A 15,742-nucleotide genomic window follows, 5' to 3' on the forward strand; every position below is an offset into this window, starting at 1 on the left:
GGGGGTCATAGGAGGGGAAGGGATGGGGGCAGAATGTAGATACGAAAGCAGACGACAAAGTATTGTTAGAGAGCAGGAATGGAGGTGAAAGGAGAAAATTTTGGCAGCAGAAAATTGTCCGTCGCTGTTGGTATTTGAAACCGGGACCTATTGAATTTGAGGTGAACACCATAACCTCTCGACCACGAGAGCCCCAGAAGGAGTACTTGTACTAGGTCAAGTAAGATCTGAATAGAGGGTTAAACTTAATTTTTACTTATTCATGATTCTTTTAACTTTCAATAGCTCATTTTCTGGTTCATGATATCGTTAATTTTCAATATCTCATTTTCTGAATCATGATACCTGAACTTTCAATTGCTCATTTTCTAGTTCATGATACCCATGCTTTAGTTCATTATTCCCATTTCTAGTTCATAATACCCATGATACCTATTTTCTAGTTCATGATACTTATTTTCTAGTTCATTATACCCATTTTCTAGTTCATGGTACCGATTTTCTAGTTCATGATACATACTGTCAAGTTCATGGTACCCATTTCATAGTTCATGCTAAATGTACCGTTCACGTTCAATGCGCATTTCAGCGAGCTGTCAAGCTGTAGTTCTCCGACTGTTTGCTGACAGCACGGCCCCGAGGCCTCTCAACCGGCTGTGTGGGAAGCAGCAGGATCCAGCCATCAGTCAGTCCTACGTGTCCATTCATGATTCCTTTAAGATCTCGTGAGTACAACACCCACCCATCCCCTACTCACCTCCCCCCTTTCAGGATGTCTCTCTCTGTCTCTATCTGTATTTCTGTTTATAACTCTGCCTTTGTCTCTGTTTATGTCTCTGTCTGTCTCTGTCTCTGTCTCTGCCTCTGTCTCTATCTCTGTCTCTATCTCTATACTGTCTCTATCTCTGCTTCTGTGTCTGTTTATATCTCTATCTTTATCTCTGTTTATGTCTCTGTCTGTCCCCATCCCTATCCTTATCTCTGTCTCCATCCATGTCTGTCTGTCTGTCTGTCTGTCTGTCTGTCTGTCTGTCTGTCTGTCTGTCTGCCTGCCTGCCTGTCTATTTGTCTATTTGTCTGTGTGCCTATCTGTCTGTGTGTCTTTCTGTCTGTCTCTCCCCCTTGCTATCATGATTGTGTGGGAATCAGCAAGAAGAGAAACGTATCAGTGAGTCATAGGAGTTGATTAATGATTCCTCGAAGATTTTAGAAAAAGGCTGCAACTCTCCCTTATCTCTTTCTCCGTCCCTGTCTCTCTCTGTCCACTTGCTCTATTTTTCTCTTTCTCACCCTCTTTCTGTCTTTCTGTCCACCCCTCTGTGTGTGTATTTATGTTTGTGTGCCTCTCTTGTCTCTCTCTATGTATATATAGGCCAATAATAATTGCATATAGCATCAAATAAACACACATACTCGAAATCAGCTCTTATGACGTATTATGTTTAAGGCATCATTAACAATATATATTTAATATGTTCTTTATTATATCCGATTTCTGAGATTCAGCTTTCTCTATTTCCAGATTTTTAACATCAGAAACATCGTTGGGGGCAAAGGGTTTTAAAATCTCATGGACAGAGATTCACGTTGGGCCTTCAGCAAGTGAGTGATGTCGTCTCTGTCTGCTACTTGTTTGTTTTCTGGTCATGTTTTGAGTAACTCCAGCAACACTTTAACATAACGTAGTTTTCTGAGAAGTGCAGGTGTGGTTGAAGAGAGAAGGATAACATTCTGTTTGATTTTTATGTACTTGGAAAAAATGGAAACAAAGACTCAGATTCTTATTTTAAGAAAGAAAAATAGTGTGGGTTTAATGCCCCCATCAACACTTTTAGGTTATTTAGAAGGCAGGACCTCCGACGTAACGTCCATCTCCATTAGGACCGAGCCAAATGGGAACGTTATGTTAAGCGCCTTTCCCAAGGACACAACGTCGGACCCAGCTGAGGCTCAAACCCCCAACCCACAATCTCACGATTACAGGTCCAGTAGCCTAACCACTAGGCCACCCACGCCACTTTATTTCACAAAGAATGAGAAAATATTTTCTAAAGACAGTTTTACATCACAGCAGACACATGAGTCACTTTGTTTGTATGCTGTTTGTTTGTTTGTTTGTTTGTTTGTACGGAGTAAAAGATTCAGTCTATTGTACTGTGTGTTTGTTGCAGCCATGGAGTGTTCAGGGTTCAAGTGTCGCGAAAACAAATATTGCATTTCTCCCAAATTGAAATGCAATGGGGAACCCAACTGTGGGAAGGGAGACAACTCGGACGAAACTGCTGAATGTGAGTAGTTGCTTCCCTTCGTTTGTTAAACTATAATAAATTATGTGTCGTGTTGTTCCAGTAGTTCTCAGTGTGTATTTTGGTGTTACAAATTCCACAGCGCTTCCATCGAATAGAAGGTGTCATGATGTTAACTTGTTTAGTGGAATTTGTTATTCTTTCTTTGGAGTTGCTTTTTGTTTGTTTAGTTTGCTTCATTATGAGACCATGTATGTAATAGCCTGTAGCCAACAGAAAAATGTCAGCTAAAGTTTTTGTCGAATATTCCTAGCATTTTTCCCAAAGTAAACCTGTTGGTTGATATTAGATATTTCCATAGCCTGCCCAAGACATTTGTTGCAATCAATGTAGCGATAATGATTTTCACCTGATTGTCTTAATAATTAATACCCCAATAACATGTTGGTTTTCTTTTTTTTTTCTGTTTTTTTTTTTTTTTCTTTTTAATTCCTTAATTGAAAGATGCATGTTGCTTTTTGAATTGTGGAGAAAATGAAAAGGACTTTTAAAATTTTGGGAGCAAAATGGTACAAAACTTTTAGTGACTAGATTAAAAATCTCGCAGAGTTTAATTGATTTAGCTCAATGATCCAATTTTTGTTCTTGATAAATGTGATGGCATTAATAAAAGATTGGCAAAAAGTTCTTTTACATACAAATCATCCATAGACTGCCTCGTAATGGTTTTCTTCTTTATTTATTTCTGAACTCTTTATGTGGCGAAGAGTTTCTTTCTCTCTTTTAACTCATGTATAAAAGTGATCAGTGTTCGACTCATCCGGGATAATCGATGTTTTAATTCATGTTATTTTTTTTGTTTCTCTGTTTTTCTTTTTCTTTCATTAGGTTCCGGACAAAGTCTGAAACCGAAAATGTTTGGTTCATGTTCCAGCATTTGTTTTCTTTTATTTTTGGTATTGTTGTTCCAAACAAACATATTCCAACTTTTAGAGTGAGGTAAGATGCATAAGAGAACTGAGCCTGGCATGGGGAGGCATGGCGCTTGCATCTAACCTTGATTTAATTTACAATCAACATTTTTTCAGTAGCCTATATACAATAAATATTGGTTTAATAGTTTAGGAAATTTTCATTATGTCAGTTGATGACCTTAAACTGTGAATTGGTCAGAGCCTTGGAAGGAGCAAAAGAATATGAAATATTACCAGAACTTCATCTTCACTGGTACAGTGGAAATTATCTAAGACAGCCCACTATTGTCGAGGAGAAAAGTGGCCATGTTAGATAGGTGTACGTCTTGCACAATGTCATTAACATATTTTAAAAACTGCAAGGGGGAAAAGGGCAGTGGTCATTTGTATCAGTGATTGTCTTATACAGGTGGCTATTAGAAAAGGTTTCAACTATATTTGGAAGTGTTCTGCAGTTAGCGTGGATGAAGATGCTATGATGATTTACAAGTCACTCAAGTCAGGATGAAGATATAATGTAAACTGTGCATTCTCCGAGTATGTGCCATTAATAATCAGCTTCCTCTAAAAGCTTCTACACACTGAGTGGCTGGATCTGCTCCTGTTGTAATTCTTTCAATTAACCGCATGATAATTTTTTTCATTTCTAGTCAGCGAAAGCTTTGGATTCTGTAAACATTATTGCTTTAAATCTTTTATATTGACGTTTCAGTTCAAGAAACCTCCAGGCCTATGCCATATTTTTCTATACATGACTTCTTTGCTTCCCCCTGGCCGCAGATCTTTCTCCGTTGCATGTATTATTAACAGTACGATCCTTACTTCAACAAGATATATGACCGAGAAAGATCTGCGGGTATGGGGAAGCTAAAAAAGTTGATTTTAGAAAAATGTGGCTTTATGGGGTTCTTAAACTGAATTGTGGATATGTACTATTAACAAAATGGCCTTCCAGATGACAAATTATTGTATGTGAAGGTTTTTTTCAGCTTTTATTTAGTTAATTTGTTTGCCTGTATGTCTTGTGAGATTAGGAGGAAAACACTTAATTCTGAACATTTTGATAAAGTGAGAATCCTCCAGCTTGTATTTTTCATCATATTATCCACCTCATAAATGTACAGAAATTATGGTCAGCTGGAATGTGAGGTGCTTCTGCTTTGATAACTGGCTGTCAAATAATTCCACTGCTTTGCAGCTTGGCAAGAAGAAGATATTTCTTTAACTTGCGAAGTATCTTGCGCCAATACATCGGTCTTTTATATATTTGGAGTTGAAACTCACATATTAACACAGGTACCAGTATTAAGAGTGTGCGGTGGCGGAGCGGTTAGTGCGCTCGTCTCCGAGGCGGGAAGTCCCCCTCCTGCCCTTCAAGCAGTAATGGGTACCTGACTTCGAGTTAGGGAAGTAAAGGTACTGGCCACCCTACCACAATAAAAATGCCGAAGGCCCAGGAAGTTGTCTCACCAACAAGGCAATCCCCAATGTCCGGATCGGATGCGGGAACAACTTCTTACCAATATTAAAAAAGATAAGCAAATCTTCATCACTGTCATATATCAAAAGTTTCCGGTATCTGTATACCTGAAAAGCTTCTGGTGTCAAGCTGTCTTTAATAAAATCGTTCACGTTAAATGCATTTTGTGCAGTTCTGAGAATGTGTGCATCATGACCTGCTTCATACCTTTCCATGATCTTTCATTCGTTCAGGCCCTAACTCTTCGGGTACGTACCCTTCTACAAAATCAGCTTTGCTCCTTTTCTTTTTTCCAACAGATTTTCTAACACAATATGGTGTTTTTCCACTTTTCTTGACCAAAATATTATCACTTTTCACATACACTGTTGTTGTTTTTCTGCTGTGAAACATTTAACCCCTTCTTTTACATTTTGCTTTTTTATTTGATATACCTGTACTGCATTATGATACTTTTTTCAAAGGTAAAATTCTCATTAAACTCAAGCAAAATAAATTTTCTGGGATTTCATTAATAATTTTCTTTTAATAACCTACCACTTCTGACCAGGCTCCTGACTCTCTAGGAAAAAAAGAGACTGAATTAAAGCAAATGGATATCTCTTGTGTTCAATAAATACACGATTCCATAATGAACAGTCTGTTGATCCTTTCCTTGTTAACCAACAGGTCAGTGTTTTGGGCCTTGTACTGCTGTGTTGTCCTAAAGTACAACAGTATGTGTCACAGTATGTGTTGTTAATGTGTTAGAGAAAAAACACTGGTCTTAATCCCTGAAAACCTCTATTTAAATAACATACCGGTAATCATCTTGTGTCTGAGTGTTCCAGTACGGAATGGTCATTGTTTTACATTCACAATAATAATTCACCTCTGGTTCTTTTTTTTATGCATTTTGGTAAACACAAAAAACTGTACCCTTTCAATGTACATATAACTTTCACTGGGTATTGTACTTTTGCATTGCTTTTATTTGCTTGGTGATTGGTAAACTTTCAGGGAATCCTGGTTAATAATTTTCTACTTTGGTAAAGCAAATTTTTATACCGGTACTGTACCTTTTTCTTTATGTTGTAAGAGTGTACTTTATTCTGTGTTTTCTGGGCCAGATAATATAAAGCTGCTATACCGTATCTTGCTTGAAATTGTAATTTATTAGTACATCTGAGGATAGAGAAAAACACTAATTTTTAAAGAGCAATATTCCTCTTTTTCTCTGGACCTGTTCAGAACCAAAATACAAGTTCTGGTATTGTAAACTGGATGAGAAAAGCTGCAGTGGCAGAAACATCAATAGCATTGGAATCTTAATCACAGACTAGAATTTTTTAGTTGAAAGTAGCCAAAGATTTTTGTTTTTTTAATGTAAAGATACAATTCTTGTGGTCACAGAAAAGTCATATTATTATACCGTTGATTTTTTGGAGGGGTTTTTATAGACAGGAAAATATTGTTCAACAATAATGTTTTAAGTATCTATTGTTTTTCTGCCAATCCGCTACAATTTTGCTCACTATTATTGTTGGTTATGAGCTTAAGCTGTGGTTGCATGCCTCTAACATTCACTGAATCCTCATTCTTTTTCCACTACTTCAGTGTTATAGAGACTCTGGAGGGAACAACAGTTGGGGAGGTCTTGTCATCAGTTTTTGTTGTTGATTCGGGCTTTACGTATTATTTAACGTTTTCATGTTGAAGAATGTGAGCCTTGAAAAATGATCCTGGTGTTGGTACATATTTAGTCTCCCTTTTATTTAGGAACAAATTGGTTGAAGATATGCTTGAAAACAAATTGACTAAGGTGAATAGAATCATAACTTATTTTTAAAATTTTCAGTTTTTAAAGGTACAGGAAAAGCGGACTAATTTTTTTGCTTGTTGATCAAAGTTGTTCTAGGTATAATGTTTGTTCCTTTCTTTCTTTCTTTGCAACTATCTAAAAAACAGAGGGGAAAAATGGTATGTGCCAATAAATAACAAACATATCATGACATTGAGATCAGCGTGACTTCAACCTGTTTTTCTGAGGTGAAATGTTATGTTCTTCTGTTACCGAAAACTCAAACCATCATTTTCAAATCAGAAAGATTTGCTTAGAAAATCGCCATATAATAACCATTTAAAATAGTTGTCGAGAAAAAGTAAAATGTCGTAGGTGGTACATTTTCACCAAACTTCTTTCCTTACTCAGATGAAGGTTGCCATGTGATCCTATTCTTACTTTTTTTTCCCAGGTCCAAAGTCATCTGGGATACAGATCCTCCACATCGCTATTGGCACTTCCATATCTTCGTTTTTCTGCATCATTTTGCTCATCTGCGGCTTTTACCATCGGCGGAAATTTCGCACGGAGCGCGCACCGCCGGATCATGACCATGTGGAAGTTCGCTACGTCTCTGCCCCCACGGGATGTAACACCACCGACAGACTCCTCATGGACGACAGAAATGACCACGGCAACGACCACCACAACAACAGCACAACACAAAGTCCCAGATGTCAGAAAGTGTCCATGGTATGACGAAGGCTACACACTTAAGTTTTTATCTACTCATATATATATAAATATATAATTACTTCAGCCGTGTAATTATGTGAATATGCGTGCGTGCGTGGGTGCGTGCATAGGTCTGTGTGTGCGTGTGTGCGTGCGTGCTTGCATGCGTGTGTGTGTGTGTGTGAGACGTGTTAGTGAGTGTGATACGATGAACATTGGTGAAAAGCCTGTTCTTCTTCTCGTGTTGGTACATTCAAGGTCTCTCTGAACCAGGTTGGTTATGCGCAGTATCAAAGTGGGAATGTTCTGGGAAAGTGGGCCACTTTTTATGATATAATTATAATGATGCTTCCAATTCGTTTTGTACATACAATATTTTCCCATTGCTACACTCACTGGTATACTCATAGTACCATCATCATATTTGTTAAGTTGTGCCATCAGGACAACAGCATGTAAGTGATCTGCAGTGTAGAGGAATTTTTCACCAAGGGTTAATTGAAAAGAAGTAAAGATTTGCTTGGTTCTTGTGTACATCAGTTGCTGTTTTTTTGTCAGGCTTATTGGGAATTATCATGCTAAGACAAGGAAATCAGCAATGTGTCCAATTTATTCTACAACTGCGTCAAAAGTACAGTACAGAGTAAAAACATAAATCCTTACTTTTGAGCAACTGATGAGTAAGATGAGTCTAGTAATTCTCTGTTGCTGAAAAATAGCAGTAAGTTGAATTTTCTTTCCTTCCCTTTTAATAGCATTGGTACAGAGAATTTATCGGATAAATTTACAGTTGGACCTGTTGGATTTATAATCATTGCAATATTGAGGAACTGCTCAAAAACATTTTGCATTTCATCTCAGTTGTGTATTTGATCTGTACTGTCTCGATGATCTAGTTTGTTTATTCAGCTGACCTTGACTTCTTTGGTTTCTTTAAAGAGCTTCCTTCTATCCCCTCTAGCATCCAAGGTCTCGCAAGAGCCATCCACAGACTGCCTGTTAATGATCTTCTACTTTATTTCTTTCTGAACTCTTTATATGAAGAAGAGTTTCTGAACATTTAGTCCACCCAATTTCTGTGGGTCGGTGAAGAACTTCAACATATTCAGAACCATCTTCTCAAAGATATTGGTCTTTTTGATCAAACAGTTGGACATGATAACTGTGTCTAATGTTCCCCGGTGTCTTACGCATGTGAGTTCACATTCCGCTGAAATTTTGTCAATGAGAATATTTACACTCTGTGTAGTCTTTGCTATTTTCTTGGGCTTCAAAAACCAAAAGAAAATTTTTTTCTGAGTTTAAATGATGACTGTAGAAGGTGTAGAGCAAGTCTGTCAGCATTTTTTTAATAGAGAAAAAAAATACAGCTAAAAATTAAAAGTGGCATTTGAAGAAACAAGATGTTTTCACCTTTCTCATTAGGCCTATTATAGTAACTGAACAGAGATTATGGGAAGGCAATTTTTTTTTGCAAATGTAAGTGAAAAAGAAGTTATGCAGGAAGACAAAATGATTAATATATTCAGTTTGATGGATTCTCATGAACATTTTTGTCAGGGATTACTTCCTGATTCTTATTTGAAAGGAAACTTTTGTCCTTGCTCTCACCTCACTCTGAGTGGGTGTTTGGTAGATGCTCTAGTGGGGCTTGCTCCTGCTTTGTTATTAAACGTCCAATTTCCTTCTCTCTCCTCCTTTTCTTTGTATGTTATCCTCTAGGAGTAACACAATCTAATCTTTGGCACATTTACTTATTTGTGTTGCACATGCCATAAAAGTCTTACTAAAACAAAGCAAAAAATGCTTTCTGTCCTTTTGGTCAAGGTACTATTTCCAGGGGTCATTTCCTCAAATGTGTCAATTTCTTTGTTGTTGTAATACCAGCCAGTAGTTATCTGCTAAGTTTAAGATTATTCCTAACGAGATTGATATCTGGCGCCTGTTCTGCTGACTTTACTTAACACTTTGCGGTCACTTGGCGCAATAATGCGACAATGAAAATTATCTTTTCCGGTCACCTAGTGCAGTTCTGTGCCAGGCCTGAGAAGTCGGTTGCAGTCTCTCTCCTGGCTGGGTGGGTGACCAGAAGGGGTATTTTCTACTGCTGGCTGTATGACTGCTAGTTGTATATGAGTGCAAAGTGTTAAATATCACTGGTGAGGTTTGTGAGCCTGGAGAACGTCCTGGAAAGAAATCATGAGCACTACTATGAGTTCTGAATTCTCAGAACTTCATGTAAAGTCTGCCAGCCGTTCAGTTGTGTTAGATCTAGAATTAACCAAAGATTTTGATAATTTATTTTTTTGTATTGCAGTTACGTTTGGTTAAAAAATATCTTGTCAAAGAACAAATTTTTTCGTGGTCTTCATAGTTATCATAGGAGGAGGAGGAGGAGGAGGAAAAGGGAAAGGGTGGGGGGGGGGAGGGAGATTAGCCTGGCTCATTATAAGAGCTATTACAAAATAAGCCAATGGATCTATAGATTTTCTTCCATTGCTTTTCAAATGTGTTATAATTTATTTCAAGTCTTGTATCTTTTTTTTTTTTCAAGTCATTGTTTAATTTCTGCTTATGATCAACTGGGTCTAGAGGCAGTTTTTTCTGCCTTATATTATGTCCTTTAGCTGATTTAAAATATCTTTATTACAAGAAAGCAGCATATTTAGATCCAATAATTTAAGGGCATCTCATTAGAAAGAGTACAAGTAGTCTGCATATCCAGTTTCATGGCACATCAAAAACATTTTTTTAAATGCCAAGGCTTTTGCATAAATCCAAATCACGTATACATGACAAAGTCAAATCAAGAACACAACGAAGAACGTTAATACCTCTGTCCTTTTATTTCATGCTATATGGATATCAAATTCCCGTTGAAATGGAAACAAATGTGTCAAAATAGTATTAATAGTTTAAATAGTTGTAATGATGAGTTGTGTGTGAACATTTACATGATATTTGTAGCATTTTGCTTGTATTCGCTTGTAAATATTCATGTATGCTATTCCACTATGATTTGAGAAAAGGCCTACTTTTCCCTTACATGCCCGTAAGCTGTCTTCCTTTTTTGGCCACATTTGAATGTATGCCTCTGATTTTACCTCACAATTCAAAATAAATAAGCATATCTGCCTCATTTTACTAGAAGGAACAATTAACCTTAGTAGAAATTCTTGAGTTGTGTTTGAGAAACTGTATGGCTTTGTTTTGAAACAAAAATACAATCTGAAAAATATGTTGGTTTTTTTCACAAAAAGAATATATAAACAGAACACAATCACAGAGCACATCATTTTGAAAGTCTAGATGCTGTTTGTTTAATTAAAATTTTACTCAGATAAAGTGTATGAAGATATTTTTAAAATTTTTAAACGGTATGAAGCTTTTTGGTAGGCTATTGGGTTTTTTTCAATTGAATAAGTTGCAAATAGGAAAAAAATTTGAATCTTCATTTTATGATAATTTTATCAGACTAGCTTGACTCAAGAACACTGGTTAGGTTTGCTCTCTGCCAGTCAAAATCTCAGACAGAATGAAGACATTTTTTTTGTTTGTGTTTGATTTTAATGGATGTGAGAATCTGTATGAATTGTAAAAACTATTCTATGATGTATTTTATAAAGTCTGTGTGATTTTTATGACCTTTTGTGTGGGTTTCTTATTACCTTAGTGGAAAAATACTGTGCATGATAAACCTGATTCAGAGAGGTTCCAAGCTATCCGAAGCAATCGCCTGATGTTCAACTTGTTGATAAATCATTGTCATAATCATTTCATTCATCTTTCATCTATCAAAAATTTCTTCTTGAGAAATTTTCAATGTAAGTTTTGATGTTGCGTGAATGTGGCCAGTCTGTTTTTGAAGTTGCTTAAATCGGAGAAAGAGAGAAAAAATACAGTGAGTGAAATATGATGTGATAACTTTTCTAAGCGTAATAATTGTAGTGAATAACAGTACGTTGTTAATTTCTATTGACTATTGACAAACAACAGTGGTGTTACGTTGTGTTTTCTTTTTCTTTAAGATTTGTCACCTTTCAGTTTTTTAAAATACACCTGGGCTCTGAAAGGATCCCAAAATGTTTCAGTGATTGTTGCGACGTTCTATAAACTAAAAACTCCAACTGAGCTAACGGAATATCCAGGATGTACCAAGATGTTTATTAATACAAACTCAAACTGTATTTTAATTTTGCTTATTTGCAATGATTCGCATGAATTTTTCCTTTCTTACATTAAAATGAAAATATACGAAAAAACTCAAAGATAGGATTAACTGGGACTACTTTCTTTCTCGAAAGATGTCTTTCCTAAGGAAAGATCATCCACTACTTTTCAGTTATTGATATCCGTACTACCTGATACTACGTTAGATACTGCTGAAATTTGCTTCAGATGATTGGAAAAAATGTTTAATTCTAAGTGAAACGTAATATTCTACTTTTCTAGAGCCTGCTAAATTCAATTGTTTAAGGATTCCTTTGACTAAGTAAGAATGATATTTAAACTTAGAAGAAGACTAGAACTATTACTGCCAGTTATCAGAGATTTGTTTGTTGCTATTTGCATCCCATTGCTCATATGATCTGCTCTTCCTTTCATTCTTTCATTACATATAAGAACATTTAACATTTCATAATACAATATACACAATTGTTATAATCATGGTAGGTACCTTGTTCATCATTTCTTCAGGAAACAGACAACCCATGTTACTCAACAACATCTTATAAAAATGGCATAGAATAAAAATCTCTATAAAGTCTTTTTAGCTGACAATAGTTTTGTAAATAGGAGGGGACCGTAAGACCGTAGTTGTGAAGATGGGGGAACAGTTCTTCTATTTGTAAAACCCTCCTTGGGTTAGCTATGCCACAATTGATTAGAAATTTTTCTGATAGCCAAAAGTGGTGGATTTCCTCCTCGCTGGGTTCTAAAGTTCTTCTCTTCTTTCCTGGTGTTTTATATGGTAAGACCTCGTGATTATGTACACGTCTTAGAACTTACTATCAGCTGTAATGTTCACTCTCTGAAGCCCTAATTTCCATTTAGTATTTTTACAATTTTTGGATAATGAGTATTCCAACCTTGACTGAGTCATTCAAAATTTTGAGTCTGAAAAGAGTCCGAAAGGAGTACGTTTTACGAAGGTTTTACTGTTGGCATTTTTAGTCATGTGTCTTGATAAGGAGCAAGTGCAACGGGAAGATGAGAAAAGAATAGTTGGATCTAGGCCCTTATTCTGATTCAAATGAGAAACTTTTGGGGGTAGACTGTAATTGTCTTCTAATGCTTACAGTAACAATGAGAAATTGACTGTATTTGTAAGTAGCAAATTTTGAAATATAAACTTCAGGGTCAGTATGATTTGTATTTTTAACTGGACTTAATCATTTACCGTCTTAATTGCCTTTGAAACAGTGGTTGGAGGGCAGTTAATCTGGCAGGTGTTACTCTTGACTACCTCTTGATTATTTTTGTCTTTCTGTCTCGCTTTACCCAGCATTACTGGCTTCTGAGGTGTAGTGGATAGGTGGTTCAGTGTCGCTCACAGGAGACTTCAGTTCCATTCTTGTTGGGAGAAAATTTTTTATCAAGTTTCTCTACCTTTCTACGGGAATATTGTACATCTCTCAGTCTGGACAGGCAGGGTCAGAAGCCTTCCTCCGAAATAATCTAATTTATATTGATGGGGGAGTAAAAACGCCTATAGGCCTATTTAAAAAAAAAAAAGTTTCTCAGTATTGAGACACTTTTGTCATGTTAATGTTCTCCTCTTGAAGTCAAATAATTTTGGGGGGGAAGATCCTTCCTAACCTTTTGAGAAATGTAATCTATCTATTAACATTTGCGGTGACCTTGACCAACGGACAAAATAAGAGACACTCATGTGATCCCCATGCACTGCCTTTCTGGTGCCTCCGAACAAAACAAGCGTATGGTTTTTCAGATATTTTTTTTTACATCAAGAAAAGAAAAAACATTTTTATTTGAACCCATTGCTAATTTACACTTTGGGTGTACATGCATATGTAAACGATCATACCTAAACACACTAATTCATATGTCCCTCCTTAACACCTTAAACCTGAGCCTAATTCGACAGTTGGTTTTTTGTTGTTTTTTTAAACCATTTATAGTTGTCAGTACTCTGAATTTTTCTTAAACCTTTGCACAATGCCCACACTTCCTCATATTATTGTTTTCTTTTAAATTCATACCTTCTCACTTAAAGAATGCTTTTCATAATGTGTCAAGAATAAGTTCTGATGGTTGCACTGTTGACTGATTTATTAACAGAACAACTCCAAGCTTCATTAAGATGCCAAAGAAGTAGAAGAAGCTGAAGATTTGCATAACAACATTTTTTTGTAATTTATGATTATAATTTTTTATTATTCCACGCGATATGAGTTGCAGTGTGCCTGCTACACCGCATCATATTATACACAGCATTCTTTGTATTTGCTTTGTTGAGCTTTAATGTATAAGTATTTTAAGCATGATTATTTGCATCAGATTTGATATTATTTGTGCTGTGTGATAGATGAAGATGACCAGAATCTGTTGGGAGGATTTTGTGACAGGATACAATAGGGTTTACAATTTGTATAATTGTGTGAGAAAGAGAGAGAGTTGGTCATGGATGGTTTTGTAAAAATCTAGTTTTTACTTATACAATAACCTACCTATGGCGTGAAAAGAAGATGTTTGGTGTGTTAGTTTTGAAGAATGACGTATGCCATTATTATTATGATTACAAGTAAATGAGGCGGAGGAGATGTATTTAAGGAAGAGGACTTACAATTGTATGTATTTCTTCAACGGTGTAGAAGTGCATTGTACTTATTTGTGAGTATTTATTCTCTGACTGATGTTTTGTGTTATATGAGAAAATGCGTTGATTCACCTTTTTGAGGCTGATGTAAATTGGAAGTGGTCAGAACGAGACTCCAATACGTGAGGACCGGCCGGCCTACTTGTTTCTCAAATGTGAGACGGGCTGGCAAAATGAGTTACTTCTCGGAATCCAACTATCGAGATATCAGCTGAAAAACCGAAACAGGGGTCAAATATTTCGATTTTCAATTGATGCTGTTTTCTTTAAACTTATCACGTCCCTCATCATTTCATATGTTGAATTGTACAAACTGAACCAACAAATGTGAAGTATATCTACTACATTATAAGCCCACAATGCTAAAATTGGAGTAGTACCGGTAACTCATTTTGTCAGCGTGAGTCACAAATATTTATATATTATGCAGCAGTTCTTTCTGTAAACTGTAGGTATAGAGAATTGCTACTCCTCTCCTCATTGCATGTCTGCTCTGCATTCACTTTTCAGTGTTATAGTTACTTTTTACATTTGTAACTAAGTTTGGTCTTTTCAGCACCTCTGATGAATTAAAAGATGTCTCTGACTCTGAGCATAGAACTGACGAGAGTTTGCACTGCGATGTTGTGAACACAATAATTATAGTTTGCCATGTTAAAATTTGCATTTTGCTGTCCAGTAAGTACCAGGAATTTTCCTTACAGATAGCTTACTTCAATTATATAAGGGGGTCAGTTGAGATCAAGAATGTAATTGAAAATCCTCTATCATATTTAATTCCACAGAAACAGTTTTTTCCTTTGGATTGTACCTTCATTCGTCCAACAGCTGGTTGCTTGAATGAGGACTGTGTTCATAGGGCCACCAGATCTTACACCTAATTTTGATAATATCAAAAAGCATTTGTGAGGCATCGTGGTGAAATCAGGCGCTCTGCCAGTTTGGAAAATTTTCTCGAATTTTTGTTTTTTGGCCAAATACCTTTTATGTCTGTATAAAAAAACATTTCTGAGTGGATTTTACTGAAAAGGGCTGATTAAAGGCACCAAAATTGCAGATGGTCAGTTTCCTAGGACTCTCAAGCTTTGGAAGTAATCAAACTTTGACGGCTATTTTCTCGCTAATTTTGCCTCTGAAATCAGGCGACCCCCACCTCCTTCACTGGCAAATATATCAACTTCTATTCAAGATAGATGGTATTTTTTTTCCCTCGAATGCAAGGCTAATGAACAAGCTTTAAAAAGAAATCAATAACTCCAAATGCCAAAAAATTGACGAGTGTCTGATTCCACTGTGTTGTGACACATCTTTCTATAAAGCATATCCCTGCTCAGCAGCGAGCTCTTTGTGCTTTACTTACAATCTAAGCAAACTGAAAAATCGAGTACTTGTCTCTTCTAAGAGGAAAACTTGTAGTTCCTGAGGCAAGCAATTTTTTTTTCAATTGTGCTGTTGTTGAGTGATATCTACATTAGCCCTCGAAAAGAAAATAGCTAGATTACTCAGATAAAAAAAGCAATTTATTTTTTAAATTTGCATTCCAGCATGAAGGACAAACTTCACGACTTACAGGGAAGACAGCATGGACCAGTTACAAAATAATGCAGTAAGGAAAAATATCACAAAAAGTAATTTTGCTAAACTTGAGCTTCATCATTTTTGGAGTATTCAGCAAAATTAAGAAAGACCAACATCTTTTCTCAT

At 36.2% G+C, this 15,742-nt stretch overlaps 1 protein-coding gene across 1 annotated transcript in view; it reads left to right on the plus strand.

The window, feature by feature from the left end:
• LOC101853284 (cubilin) overlaps positions 1-13,827 on the plus strand; it is a gene marked incomplete at its 5' end in the record, with an annotated part of 32,082 nt that extends 18,255 nt beyond the window's left edge. Inside the window, 5 exon segments of the mRNA XM_013090782.2 lie at positions 590-725; positions 1,523-1,602; positions 2,172-2,288; positions 4,934-4,948; positions 6,935-13,827. Coding sequence (XP_012946236.1) covers positions 590-725; positions 1,523-1,602; positions 2,172-2,288; positions 4,934-4,948; positions 6,935-7,221 — 635 coding nt within the window.
• Positions 13,828-15,742: the final 1,915 nt, after the last annotated feature.

The sequence above is a fragment of the Aplysia californica genome, unplaced genomic scaffold, assembly GCF_000002075.1.
Source record: "Aplysia californica isolate F4 #8 unplaced genomic scaffold, AplCal3.0 scaffold01508, whole genome shotgun sequence".
NCBI lineage: Eukaryota > Metazoa > Mollusca > Gastropoda > Aplysiida > Aplysiidae > Aplysia > Aplysia californica.